The sequence below is a fragment of the Theobroma cacao genome, chromosome 1, assembly GCF_000208745.1.
Source record: "Theobroma cacao cultivar B97-61/B2 chromosome 1, Criollo_cocoa_genome_V2, whole genome shotgun sequence".
Classification (NCBI taxonomy): domain Eukaryota; kingdom Viridiplantae; phylum Streptophyta; class Magnoliopsida; order Malvales; family Malvaceae; genus Theobroma; species Theobroma cacao.
Window position 1 is genome coordinate 26,606,060 of NC_030850.1, and position 12,735 is coordinate 26,618,794.

Here is a 12,735-nt window from a genome sequence, read left to right on the forward strand (position 1 = left end):
CCAAGCTCTTTTTTGGAAGGAAAAAGAAAAAAGAAAACTGGCCCATTCACCAACCATGGATTCTACTTCAACTCCCCCACTTCAGCTCTCAAAAAGATAAAATAGACAGGTCCTTGAGCGACGCGTTTAATAGTTTCCTTGGGGCCCCTCCACCAGCCACTATCCACTGCTTTTCCTCTTTTTGTCAGCACCGAAAACAAGACATAAATCATCTAATCTAGTATTCCACTATTGCTTGTCATCAATTGAAATGCTCAAAACTAAAAAACTAGACATTTGTGTCTTTGTCTCAACTACAAACATGGAATATCAATGTCTCTTCCTTTCAAATTAATCATCTTTGCTCTTGGCATCCAATTAGTATTTTCTAAATTTCAACAACGTAGCAAACTCATGAAGCACCAAACACAGTTCTAATTCTACCCAAAACACAAAAGGCTAAAAGCAAGGCAAATCCGTTCTACTCCGTGTTATATGGCAAGAATTACGGCATAATTGGGAAATTTTTTTAATAATAGCTGGCATAGCATCAGACGCAGAGGGATCCAAGGCTGAAAGAAGCTGTGCGGCTGCGCCTTCTAACGGTACATCATGCCAGGTTAATCCAAATGGCATGGGGGGAACAACATGAGCTGGGCAGCATCATTTTACTTAGCCTTTGGTTTGTCCATACATTCAATAACCCTCAATTCATTTACTATCTTCCATTTTAATAAATCATCATTCCATGTGATCTTCCGAAGCCAGAACATGATTGCAGACCCCACCTCCCCCATGTGCCCCCTTTATGTGCCCCATTAACGTTCCTAATCCATCAGTATTCAGTCAGCATCTGCCCCCCCCTCCCCTCTCCCCCTCTCTCTGCGAATGGCAAGAAAAACCCTGCTCATTTTGGCATTGGCAAACCTCTTAATTGGCCTAGCTGCTGCAGACTGGAACATTTTGAACCAAAAATGGAAAAATGCAAGAGGAGATAGCTTGAAAAACTACTGTGAAAGTTGGAGGATCAATGTTGAGCTACACAACATAAGGGAGTTCGAAGTAGTGCCCCAAGAATGCGTACATTACATCAAGAAGTACATGACTTCATCTCAGTACAAGGCTGACTCTGAGAGGGCAATCGAGGAAGTGACACTATACTTGAGCAGCTGTTGCTCTTTGGGAGGTGACGGTCAAGATGCGTGGATTTTTGATGTTGATGACACGCTCATTTCTACCATTCCCTACTTCAAGAAACATGGTTTTGGGTAAGATCGATCCTGCTTAATGCTGTTTTTGGATATTGTCTAGTATTTGAGATGGTCCACTGTGTTTAAAGAAAGCATATCACATGGTTCATTTGCTTTCTCATTTTTCTTCAGACAATGGGGCTGGTACTGTTCATTAATATTGAAACTCCTAATGGATCTACATAGTAGGTTAGGAATTATTGTACCTGAGTTATGGTACCACAGTAGCATAAAATATTGTCAAGTAATTTGGTTACATACGAATTTGCTGAACAAAATCCGATTGCTGATTGAAATGAAACCAGGGGAGAGAAGCTGAATTCAACTTCTTTGGAGGCATGGATGAAAGAAAGCAAGGCACCAGCTCTAGACCACACACTCAAGCTCTTCCACCAGATCAAAGATAATGGGGTTAAAATCTTTCTAATCTCTTCAAGAAGTGAAACCCTTAGATCTTCTACTGTTGATAACCTCATCAAGGTTGGATACCACGGATGGGCTAGTCTCATCTTAAGGTAAGCAGCCCACCCAACTCCATCATTTCGCTGTGTTGAAGATCAAATTTTACCTCAAAAAGCCTCTGGAAACTGCAGTTGTAACTATAGTGATGGTTCAACTGCCATTTCAGAGAGGACATGGTTAAAAGTACTTCGTCAACCTAGTCGTGTTTCTCCTTTGGCAGTTATGTTTTGATTGACTTTGATTTCTTAATTTCCTGGCGATCTATCTGAGAGATTTGTTAAACTCTGACTGAAGGGGTCTTGACGATGAATACATGCAAGTGCAAGAATACAAGTCCCAGGTGAGAAAAAAATTAGTGGATCAAGGGTACCGCATATGGGGCATCATTGGAGATCAATGGAGCAGTTTAAAGGGCCTCCCAGATGCAAAGAGAACATTCAAGCTACCAAATTCCATTTACTACCTGTCTTGAAACTTGACCTGAAATTCTGCTGAATCAATTATAAGCATGCCTAAACTTTTACAATCTACAGCTTTGTACTCGACTTAATCAAAATTAAACATCGGTTATTGTTGTCCTTGAGCTTTGTATTTGCTTGTGGTTGTTCAGTAATAAATATATTTATATATTTCAATCGCAGAGCAGTCGGTTGCATAACTTGTTACCATAGATGCTATAGCACCTATGAATTCCCAACTCTCAATTTCAATTAACATTCACTATCTACAGCCAGATAGAAATTACAGTGTTTTATGTTCTATACGAAGCGGTTTATTCTGAAGCCCCTTGCTCAGCAAGGTGGTGCGGTGCGGTTGAGTGCCCTTCCAACCGCGCTCACCGCACAGAGGGCACTGCACCCAGGGCTGGCCCTAGGGTGAAGCCACCCAAGCAAGGGCTTTAGGCCTCTAATTTGGGGAGGCCTTAATTTTAAAGAAAATTTATAATTTTATAATAATTATAATATAATTAATTATATTAAAAAATATAAAAATAAAAAATAATTCATCAAATTATTTGTTCTTTTATTTTTTTAATTATGTGCTTAATAAATCTCAATTGTCTATTATTTCTTTATTTCTAGAATATTATTAATTCACAACTATATTCTTTTATTTTCAATAAAATAACAGTTACATGTATTTAATCATTTTCAACAGCTATTTTTTTTCTCACTTATTTCTCTTATTTTCAATTAACACATTTAATAATTTCCAACAACTATTTTTTTTCTTATATATAAAACTAATTATTGTTTTTAATATATGATATCTACTTTTGAAATCTTTCTTTCTCATTTGCTCTTTTTTCCTTTAACTTCAATTTTTCTCTAAAGAATACACAAGAAGTTTGTTCTTTTATTATATTCATAAAGCTGTGAGCCTCATTTGCAATTTGCAATAAGCATTTAACAATTAGGTACTATTGTTCTAATCTTTATAGATTTTTTTACTTTAATTTAGATTTATATTATATTGTTATATTATTTTATTTTATGTGATAGTTGATTTATTTGAATTAAAAATTTTGATTGTTGATTTTATATTAGCCATTTAAAAAATATAAGATAATTATAATAGTTAAATACTTTTAAAATAATGTTAACAATTTCAGTAAGTGTTTCTTCAGGAGAAAAAAGTTTTTTCAAATTAAAATTAATAAAACCTTATTTAAGATCAACAATATTTCAAGAAAGATTAAATGGATTGATTATATTATCAATTGAAAAAGAAGTATTAGAAGAACTTGATTATAAAAGTTTAATTAAAAATTTTACATTTCAAAAAGCTAGAAGGATAAAATTTTAATAATTTTGTTTAATTTCAATAAAAAAAAGCCTCATTTGAATATTTCGCTTTAGGCTTTTGAATTTATTGGGCTGTCCCTGACTGCACCCTTTCTCTCTCCGTCCCATTTACCCCATTGACATTTTTTCCTCTCTTTCTTTGCCATTGATTGCATATAAACATACGAAAATGCCCTTGCTTCATGTTCCTTTTATTTACTTATTTATTTATGTTTTGTTGATTTTACATTATAAATTTAGTACTCAAGTCATTTTAATGCATGAAACAAGTGCATAATATTTAATAAATAAATATGTAACCATATTATCAAATAAATTAGAAAGTACATAAATATAAACATATTCATAGTTAATTAACGAAATAAAATCAATTCATGCATTCATAATTAAGTATATAAATAGTAATGTAATATATTAAAAAATTAATTTTTTGCCACTTACACATTTTTTTTTGATAAACCAATAGGGCAAAATTCATAAAAGGGGAAAAAAGAGTACTCATCCTAGTATACACCTATATTGCCCCCATTTACCAAGACAGGATATTACAATGACTCTTGATCCTGACTCACAACACGGCCTATACAATAAGGCAATTGCATGCTTTCTTTCCATAACAGTATACCTTCCTGTGTAAATTTTGCATGCTGTGCTATTGTATGAGCCACCTTATTTTCCTCCCTTGAGCAATGACGGGCTTGTGTACACCAAGTTTTCTTCAATAACATGATGCAGTCTTCCACTATGTGTCCCAATCCTCCTTGCTACACTTGTCTTTCAACCATTTGACCAGTTGCAGACAATCTATCTCTACCTCATCAATTCGTAGCTACTGTTGATCACAAATAGATAATGCCCAACTCAATGCTTTGATCTCCGCCTCTACAATGGACACCTCTTTTTTATATGTATTTAATCTAGCAAGCAGAACTTCTCCATGATTATTATGAACAATGAAACCCGCACCTACTTTTACCTCACCATTTAATTTGAAGATAGTAGCATCAACATTAGCTTTGGACCCCAATGGTGTTCTCCATTTATTCTCCTCACTTCTCGCACTAGTTTCAGATATACGATGGGAAATAATGGCCATTCTATATTGTCGCACCATGTTTAATCCTAACTCCAAAACCTTTTTAGGGTACGAATGTTCCTGTTTAAATATTAAATTATTTCTAGCCTTCCATATTGACCATAGAATGCATACAATCTCCTCTACATCCATTTGCTCCACCTTATCTAACAACAACTGGAGCCATTCTGTGACAGACGAACACTGACTTTAAATATCCTTGAAGCCCCACCTTGAAGCTAGCCAGATAGCCCATGCAAAGCTACAAGTACATAAGTAATGAAACGCAGTTTCCTCCTTAGCTCCACATAAAGGACACACCAATTCTACATTAATTTTCCTCTTGCTAAGCTCCACCCTTGTAGGCAAAATACTCGTAACTCCCCTTCAAGCAAACAACAGTATCTTTCTTGGGATGGCCAAGCCCTATAATTTTTTTCCAGAAAGTGGTATTGCTTTGAGATGTCCCCACGCCGTTAGGACCCATGCTCCCTAAACATAATATTCTATAACCCGATTTAACAGAATATTCCCCATTAGGACTATCCAACCAAATTAAAAAATCATTCGATTTTTTAAAACTCAAAAGGATAGATTTAATCTGTTCATATTCATATGGAGGAAACAATCTCTTAATTTTGTAATCATTCCAGGACATTGTTTCCAAATCAATTAATTCTCTAACCAACATGAATTCACTAACTGAGTCATCACGTACATCTATGGAATCCAATTATCCTTCTTCACAAATATATCCCTCCCATCTCCAACTTTGCAAAAAGATCCCCTTTTTACTAAATCTTGGCTTTCTCGAATGCTTCTCCATACATAACTTGGATTTGTTCCTAATATTGCATTTACAAAATCCACTCTTGGAAAATAATGAGCCTTGAGAACTTTATAAGCTAATGAAGGCACTTTCTTTTGAAGTCTCCAGCCTTGTTTAGCTAACATAGCTACTTTAAAATTCTGTCTTTAAATCCCATTCCTCTTGAATGTTTTGAATTGCACATAATTTTCCACACCTTGCAATGTAACTTAAATTTCTTGTCACTGCCTCCTCACTAGAATTTTGCTATAAAAGAGTCAATATCATGGCAAATTGAATCTAGTAATTTAAAGCAACTCATTATATAAGTTGGTATGGATTGAACCACAGCCTTGATCAAAACTTCCCTGCCAGCTAAAGATAAAAATTTGTTTTTCCAATTTAAAATTCGTCTTTGCACCTTCTCGATGACATATATAAAAATTTGTTGTTTTGAGCCCCCACAGATAATCGGCATACCCAAGTGTTTTCCTCCCCAATTGTCTCTATTAACTCCTAAAATTCGACATACATTGTCAGCCTCCATGGCATCAACATTTTTACTAAACAAAATGGCTGATTTCTCAAAATTGATTTTTCGACTTGACGCATGTTCATACCAATCCAAGATATTTTTAATTGCTCAAATCTCCTGTGTCCCTGTTCTCCTAAATATTAAACTATCGTCAGCAAAGAATAAATGGGTAACATTAGGACCACCTCTACATACCTCCACACTCGAAATACTTTTGTTACCTTTAGCCACTGCCAACATATTGGATAGAGCTTCTGTTACGAGAACAAATAGAAAAGGGGACAAAGGATCTCCTTGATGAAGACCTCTCGATGGAATAATCCTTTCTCCTGGAATACTATTGAGAAGCACTAAATATGTAACTGACGAAATACATCTCATAACCATGCAAAAAAATTTCTCATCAAAACCCAATTTCCTTAATATGCCTTCCACAAAAGCCCACTCCACCCTATCATATGCCTTACTCATGTTCAATTTAAGAGCAAAATTACCCACTTGCCCTTGTCTATTGTTACTAAGATAGTGAGTAATCTCATACCTACGATCACATTATCTGAGATTAACTGTCCAGGTACAAACGCTCTTTGATTCTCAGATACAATATGTGGAAGTATTATTATTATTATTATTATTATTATTATTATTATTATATCATTGAATTCTATCAAATATTGTAAAATTATAAATACCAAATTTTTTCATAATGCCTTAATGGTCATTTTTTCTTCTCAATTCTCAACACACTACTACCATTATTTTTATGGAACACATTTTGTCCTAACATTGGTTTTTGTTGGTCCCGATAATATGTGTTAGAGGGGGGGTGAATAGCACAATTTGGCTCTTAACAATATTGAAAACTAATTTCCAGAACTTAAGAAAATAAAAATAGAGTGCAAGATGCACAACAATTTAGAGTGGTTCAGTCCAAGACCTACATCCACTACCTTGATTATCCAACCAAGGATTTTCCTGACAAAGCCACTAAGATTCAGTGAAATTCACAAGCTTTCACCAAGCTTTACAATGGCTTTTCAAGGCTCAGCTAAAACCTTTTACACTAGTTTTTCATGGGCTCAACTAAAACCCAAAGTGGTTTTCCAAGGCTTAACCACAACCTACAACAATCAAGCTATCCCAAGCTTGAATAACCCTTTAGAGTGACTTCCTCACTCTAAGAATACAAGAAGAGTAGTAACAGAAAGTACCTATGATAACTGGTTGATCAGATTGGTACAAGATTGAGTGCAAAATACAAATGCAAAGAGTAGGCGTTTAAGTGCAGACAAGTGCAGTGAAGATTTTCTAATTTTTCAACTCTCTATAGCTCAAATCTCATTCAAGGCTTCTAAAAAACTTGTTTCTAATTGTTTGAAGACCTTTTATACTTGAAGATGCAACTTTGATGGCAGTTTGGCAGTTTTATATCCGTTGGAAATAGTTGAGGATGAGTTCTAGCTGTTAATCTATCTTGTAGTACTCTGGTTCAAATTGTAGACAGAGAGCACTTAGTCGACTGACTTGATCAACCAAGTTGGTTCTGTTTCAGGTTACAGATTCTGGCAGAGAGTAGTTAGTCGACTGACTTGGTTGACTACGTTGGTTCTATTTCTGAAACTCTTCAGCCCGCCATTCCTCCAATTTGAAACTTGGTCAACCAACATTCTTCTTTGTTTCACCAATAAGCTTCCTCCTTATTAGTCAGTTGCATCTTGTTATTTTTATCCCTCTTTTTCTTTTGATATACTCTTTGAAGAGTTGATTAATTAATTTCATATATTTATTTTCTTGCACACTTAAGTAAAGGTATTAGACACAAATAAATGAGAATGTTTTATTATCATCAAAAACTAATGGAGCCAACAATCTCTCCTTTTTTGATGATGACAAAACATTCCTTGATTAACATCATAGTGTTTTTTTTACTCTTTTTAGTTTTTTGTAGAAAATGAGAATTGCTTCCCCTAAGTATATGCTCCCCCTGAGTGTGTGCATATTTTGCTTACTTTATTCCAGCAAATTTTATTCTTGTCATATAGAGAGAATGACATTATACACTTAGATTATATATGTGTATATACATGTGCAAAAATCTGGAATGATTTACAGCAATGAATGTTGACAGATTTTCATAAAGAATTCAGCAGAGTTCTGTCAATAGCATACAGTCATCATATTTTATCTATTCCCTTCATGATTCTATTGACATTCTATACATAGCATCTATATCTATTTATAAACAGAAGTTATTCTCAATGCCATATTGAAAATCATTTGTCAACGTGTAAATCAATATCAGCATAGCATTAGCAAATTTTGTTCATGATAGTAAAAATACCAAGATAACAAAATTTCAGCAGACTTCAATTTGTAGCAATTAAACAACATAGACATTTCAGCATTCATTTTTCACACACAACCATATAAACAACAGAATTAAACTTAAATGTTCAAGTGCCACCATGGCACAAATAGCAGTTAATAAAAAAGTATTTTGAAATTGCCCTTGGACTATTTTGCTTCCTATCTCTTATTTTTCTAAGTTCCGCTCCTGATGCTGCTTTCTTTTCTTTCCTAGGTTCTTGGTTCCTCCACCCTAATATATATTTTTTTAATTTGTTCATTGTTCCTGCATCCCTGGTTCCTGCACCCCTAGCTTTGCCATCCTATTCCCCTTTTTTGTCAGCATCAAAGGAAGGGGCTTATATTCATATGATGTGTCAGAGGGTGAGGATTCAGTGCCATAGAAAGGGTTTAGAGGAAAAAGAGAGGGCTCTCGGAGAGGTGATGACTTTCTAGGGGAAGGTTCTGGCGAGGACTTGTTTGAGACAAGGATTGGACTCTGAGGAGAAGAGGCTGAAATTGGTCTAGATCTTTTTGCCAACCTGGAAGACTTTTTTCTCTTGAGAAAAACTGTCTTGGTGGCCATAGTCTTTTTTCCTTTGGTTGGTGGTTTTGCCTCAGTTGGTGTTGTTGCAGTGGCTTTTGCTTTCTCGAATTTTACCTTTACTTTGGGAACTGATGCAGGTTTCTTTCCTTTTCCTACATCTCCACCATCTTTTTGAGTTTCTGTCCTGACAGTGTCTTTTTCAACTTGTTCCTCCTTAACCATTTGGTGTAAGACATTCATAATGGAAACTTCTTCTGAATTTGAAGGAGAGGCCTGGTGTTTCTTTGTTTCTGAACCAATCACTTCAGTCCCTTGTTCTGATTCATTTTTGCTTTGAAGTTTATGAGAGGGTGTCTTGGCTGGCTGATCATCCCCTTGGTGAGAGTCTTCAGTCTAATGAACAAGACTAGCAGATTTGTAGGTGAAACCTTCAGCTTGAATGCCATAACTTCTAACTTGAGGAACAGATTTTTCTGTTGGCTTAGCTGAACCTTCAGCACCTTGCTGTGCTGGTGCAGTGTTAGATGTTGCAAAGTTGTCTGCAGCCACAGGTTTAGATGGTATGTTTTCCTTCTCCTTTAGCTTGTTTTCCAACTCAGTGATTTTCTCTTTAATTTTCTATAGCTTTTCTCCTTGGTCAGTGAGCTTTTCATAAATCCTCATGAGCAAATTAAAAATTACTTCATTTGAGAATCTGGAAGAGGCTCCTTCAGGTTGAGCAGGTAAGCTGTGTTCTTTTCTTGGACTAGTCTTAGAGGTCTTAATGAACCTTTCCCCATTGAGCACATACCCCATTTTAACCAAGCTGCCATAATAAATAGCTTGATCTCTGGTTTTTACCAAGTCCATATCATACCTCTTTGTCCATATTCCCTTCTTCTGTACAAGGGATGTAATGACATTCCCATATGGCAGATTAACCTTATCAAGTTTGTAGGCACTTTTTATTTTTTCAATCATATATCTTCCCAGATTTAGAGATACCCCGTTGAAGGCATGTTCCATCAGCCAAAGGTCCTGGAGGCTGATGTAGCTAAGGCTTCCACTTCTACCCTGAATGTTTGCTGCTATGAAATAGTGTAAAATCCTAATATGAGGGCTGATTATCACACTTAAATTGCTCTTTAAAGAATATTTTTTCTTCCTCCCGGTGATGATCTCCCATAATGAGGATGGATCATATTTTTCAGGGAGCTCATACTCACCTTCTTTACGTTCTATTTTTAGCAGGTTTCCTAAATCTTTAGCAGTCACAACAAATTCTTTTCCATTCAAATATACATTTAAACCATCTTCGACATAATTATCAGAATCTACTAATTCTTTTCCTTTCAAAGCAATGCCAGAATAGAACTCTTTAACCAGACTTGGACTATAAGACTTATTCTTAAAGGTGTTGTAACCTTTTAGTTTCAGTTCATTAAAGTACTCAGATAAACTAGTCTGGATTTTTACATTTTCATCAAAACTCTTCCAATCAATAAATTTACCACAGGAGATTGGTGCATTCTCAATATTTTTGAACCTATATTCATGCAACTTATTCCTGAACTTCGAAAAAGAAGAACTAGTACCTTTGTGGAGTGAGGATTTTGAATATTTCTTCTTGTCAGTTTTCTGCTTCTTTTCTCTTAGTTTCTTGGATATTTCTTTCACTGAAGCAGGCATGATTTTCTATTTCTTCTTCAAACTTTTCGTTCCTGTTCCTTCCTCCATTGGCCTTTTCCCTTTCTTTTTTTTTGAAATCTCTTTACTCTGAGATGTTCTTGCCATTTTGATTTTAGAAATTTTTAATGGTTAGGGTTTAAGTCAGTTTCAGAGGCAAACAGGAAGATTTGGGTTTTTGTTTTTAGAGCAATGGGGTTTTAGGGGAGAGAAAAGGATAGGTTGTCAACAGTTATTTCTTAGAAAAACTGCTCACATTCCCTTAAGTACTGCCCTACTTTTATTTCTTCATAATTTCAAAATTCCCTCTAAAATTTTGGTTATTTACCTTTGGCAGTTTTTCTTCATTCTTTTTGCACCCGGTAAACACAATTTTTACCTCATTTTACTCCTTCTTCTCTAAACTGACTGAGTCTTATTATTTAATGCTGTCAGACCACTCTTAGTTGACTAAGATTTCCTTAGTCGACTGAATGCACTTTGTTTTTTATGTGAGTGCCAAAGGTTTTCCTATAATTCCTTCATACTAATCATCCCTAAATTTTTTCTAATCTCACAGAATTTATCTTCATTCACAGGTTTGGTAAAAATGTCTACTAATTGATGTAAAGTGTTCACAAATTCTATCTTAATATCATTTTTCACTACATGGTCTCTAATAAAATGGTGTCTAATTTCAATGTGCTTTGTCCTAGAGTGATGCACATGGTTTTTTGATATGTTGATTGCATTTGTGTTATCACAGTATATTTGTACGTCATGCATAGTTATTTCATAGTCTTTTAATTGTTGCTTGATCTAAAGAATTTGTGCACAACAGCTACCTAGTGATACATACTCTGCTTCGGTTGTTGACAAAGCTACTGAATTTTGACTCTTGCTAGACAAAGACACAAGCATGCTTCTTAAAAATTGGCATGTTCCACTAGTGCTTTTCCTATCAGTTTTGCAGCTAGCAAAGTCAGCATATGAATATCCAACTAAGCTAAGAGTACCATATTCTTAGTCCTTAGTGTCTATGAGGTATCTAAAAATTCTTTTAACAACTGTTAGGTGTGTTTCTTTAGGCTGTGACTGAAATCTAGTACACAAGCACACATTAAACTGAATATCTGGTCTACTTACTGTTAAGTAGAGAAGAAAGCCGATCACACCTCTTTAGAGCTTTTGATCTACATCTTTACCTTTTTCATCTAAGTTGAGTTTGGTGGATGGACTCATTGGTGTGGAAATTGATTTCAGCTTCAGCATATCGAATTTCTTGAGCATATCTTGAGTGTATTTTTCTTGGTTGATGAAGATTCTTTCCTCACTTTGTTTAATTTGAAGACCAAGGAAGTACCTCAACCCTCATATCATGCTAATCTCAAATTCACCCTGCATTTCCTTAGCAAAGTTCTTGCATAAAGCCTCATTAGTTACACCAAATACAATTTCATCCACATATATTTGCACAACATTTAAATCATTTAGATATCTCTTAATGAACAATGTAGTATCGATGTTGCCTCTATCAGACCTTTTTTCAACTAGAAATTTTGAAAGCCTCTCATACGAAGCTCTAGGAGCTTGTTTCAATCCATACAAGGCTTTATGAAGTTTGAAAACATGATAAGATTTTTCAAAATCTTCAAAACCAAGTGGTTGTTCTACATATACTTCCTCTTGAATTAATCCATTTAAGAATGCACTTTTTACATCCATTTGGAACAATTTAAAATTCATGAAATATGCAAAAGCTAGCAACAACCTTATGGCTTCAATCCTAGCAACGGGAGCAAAGGTTTCATCATAATCTATTCCTTCCTCTTGGTTGTATCTTTTTGCTACCAGCCTAGCTTTATTTCTAACTATATTTCCTTGCTCATCTACCTTATTTCTAAATACCCATTTTATACCAACAATAGGCTGATTTGAAGGTCTAGGTACCTATGACCATACACGATTCCTTGTGAATTGATGAAGTTTTTCTTGCATGGCCATTATCCAACTTTCCTCTTTTTTAGCTTCTTCAAAGTTTTTAGGTTCATTTTGAGATATAAAAGTTGAAAAATCACAAGTTTCTCTAGTTGATTTCCTAGTTCTAACTCCTTGTGAAATGTCACCTATTATTTGGTCTTGTGGGTGATCTCTTTCAAATCTCCAACTCCTTGGTAGATCATCATGTTGATTTTCTGTTCTTTTTAGATTTTCTAGAGGTGGAGTTTCATTTTCTCTTCTAGGTGAGCTTTTTTTCATTTATTTTTGTTGTCCTCTAAGCTCA

At 35.0% G+C, this 12,735-nt stretch overlaps 1 protein-coding gene across 1 annotated transcript; it reads left to right on the plus strand.

Moving 5' to 3' along the window:
- Nucleotides 819-2,349, plus strand: LOC18613080 (acid phosphatase 1). Its single transcript, XM_007050126.2, has 3 exons — nucleotides 819-1,247; nucleotides 1,535-1,744; nucleotides 1,986-2,349. The coding sequence occupies exons 1-3, from the start codon at nucleotides 868-870 to the stop codon at nucleotides 2,161-2,163; spliced, it is 768 nt and encodes a 255-aa protein (XP_007050188.2). The 5' UTR covers nucleotides 819-867; the 3' UTR covers nucleotides 2,164-2,349.

What these genes read in the sequence shown, in the direction of transcription:
- LOC18613080 (XM_007050126.2), top strand. Translation starts at nt 868, where the DNA reads ATGGCAAGAAAAACCCTGCTCATTTTGGCATTGGCAAACCTCTTAATT. An exon ending in TTCAAGAAACATGGTTTTGG is followed by an intron (nt 1,248 to 1,534) that starts GTAAGATCGATC and finishes AAATGAAACCAG; the next exon opens with GGGAGAGAAGCTGAATTCAA. An exon ending in TGGGCTAGTCTCATCTTAAG is followed by an intron (nt 1,745 to 1,985) that starts GTAAGCAGCCCA and finishes CTCTGACTGAAG; the next exon opens with GGGTCTTGACGATGAATACA.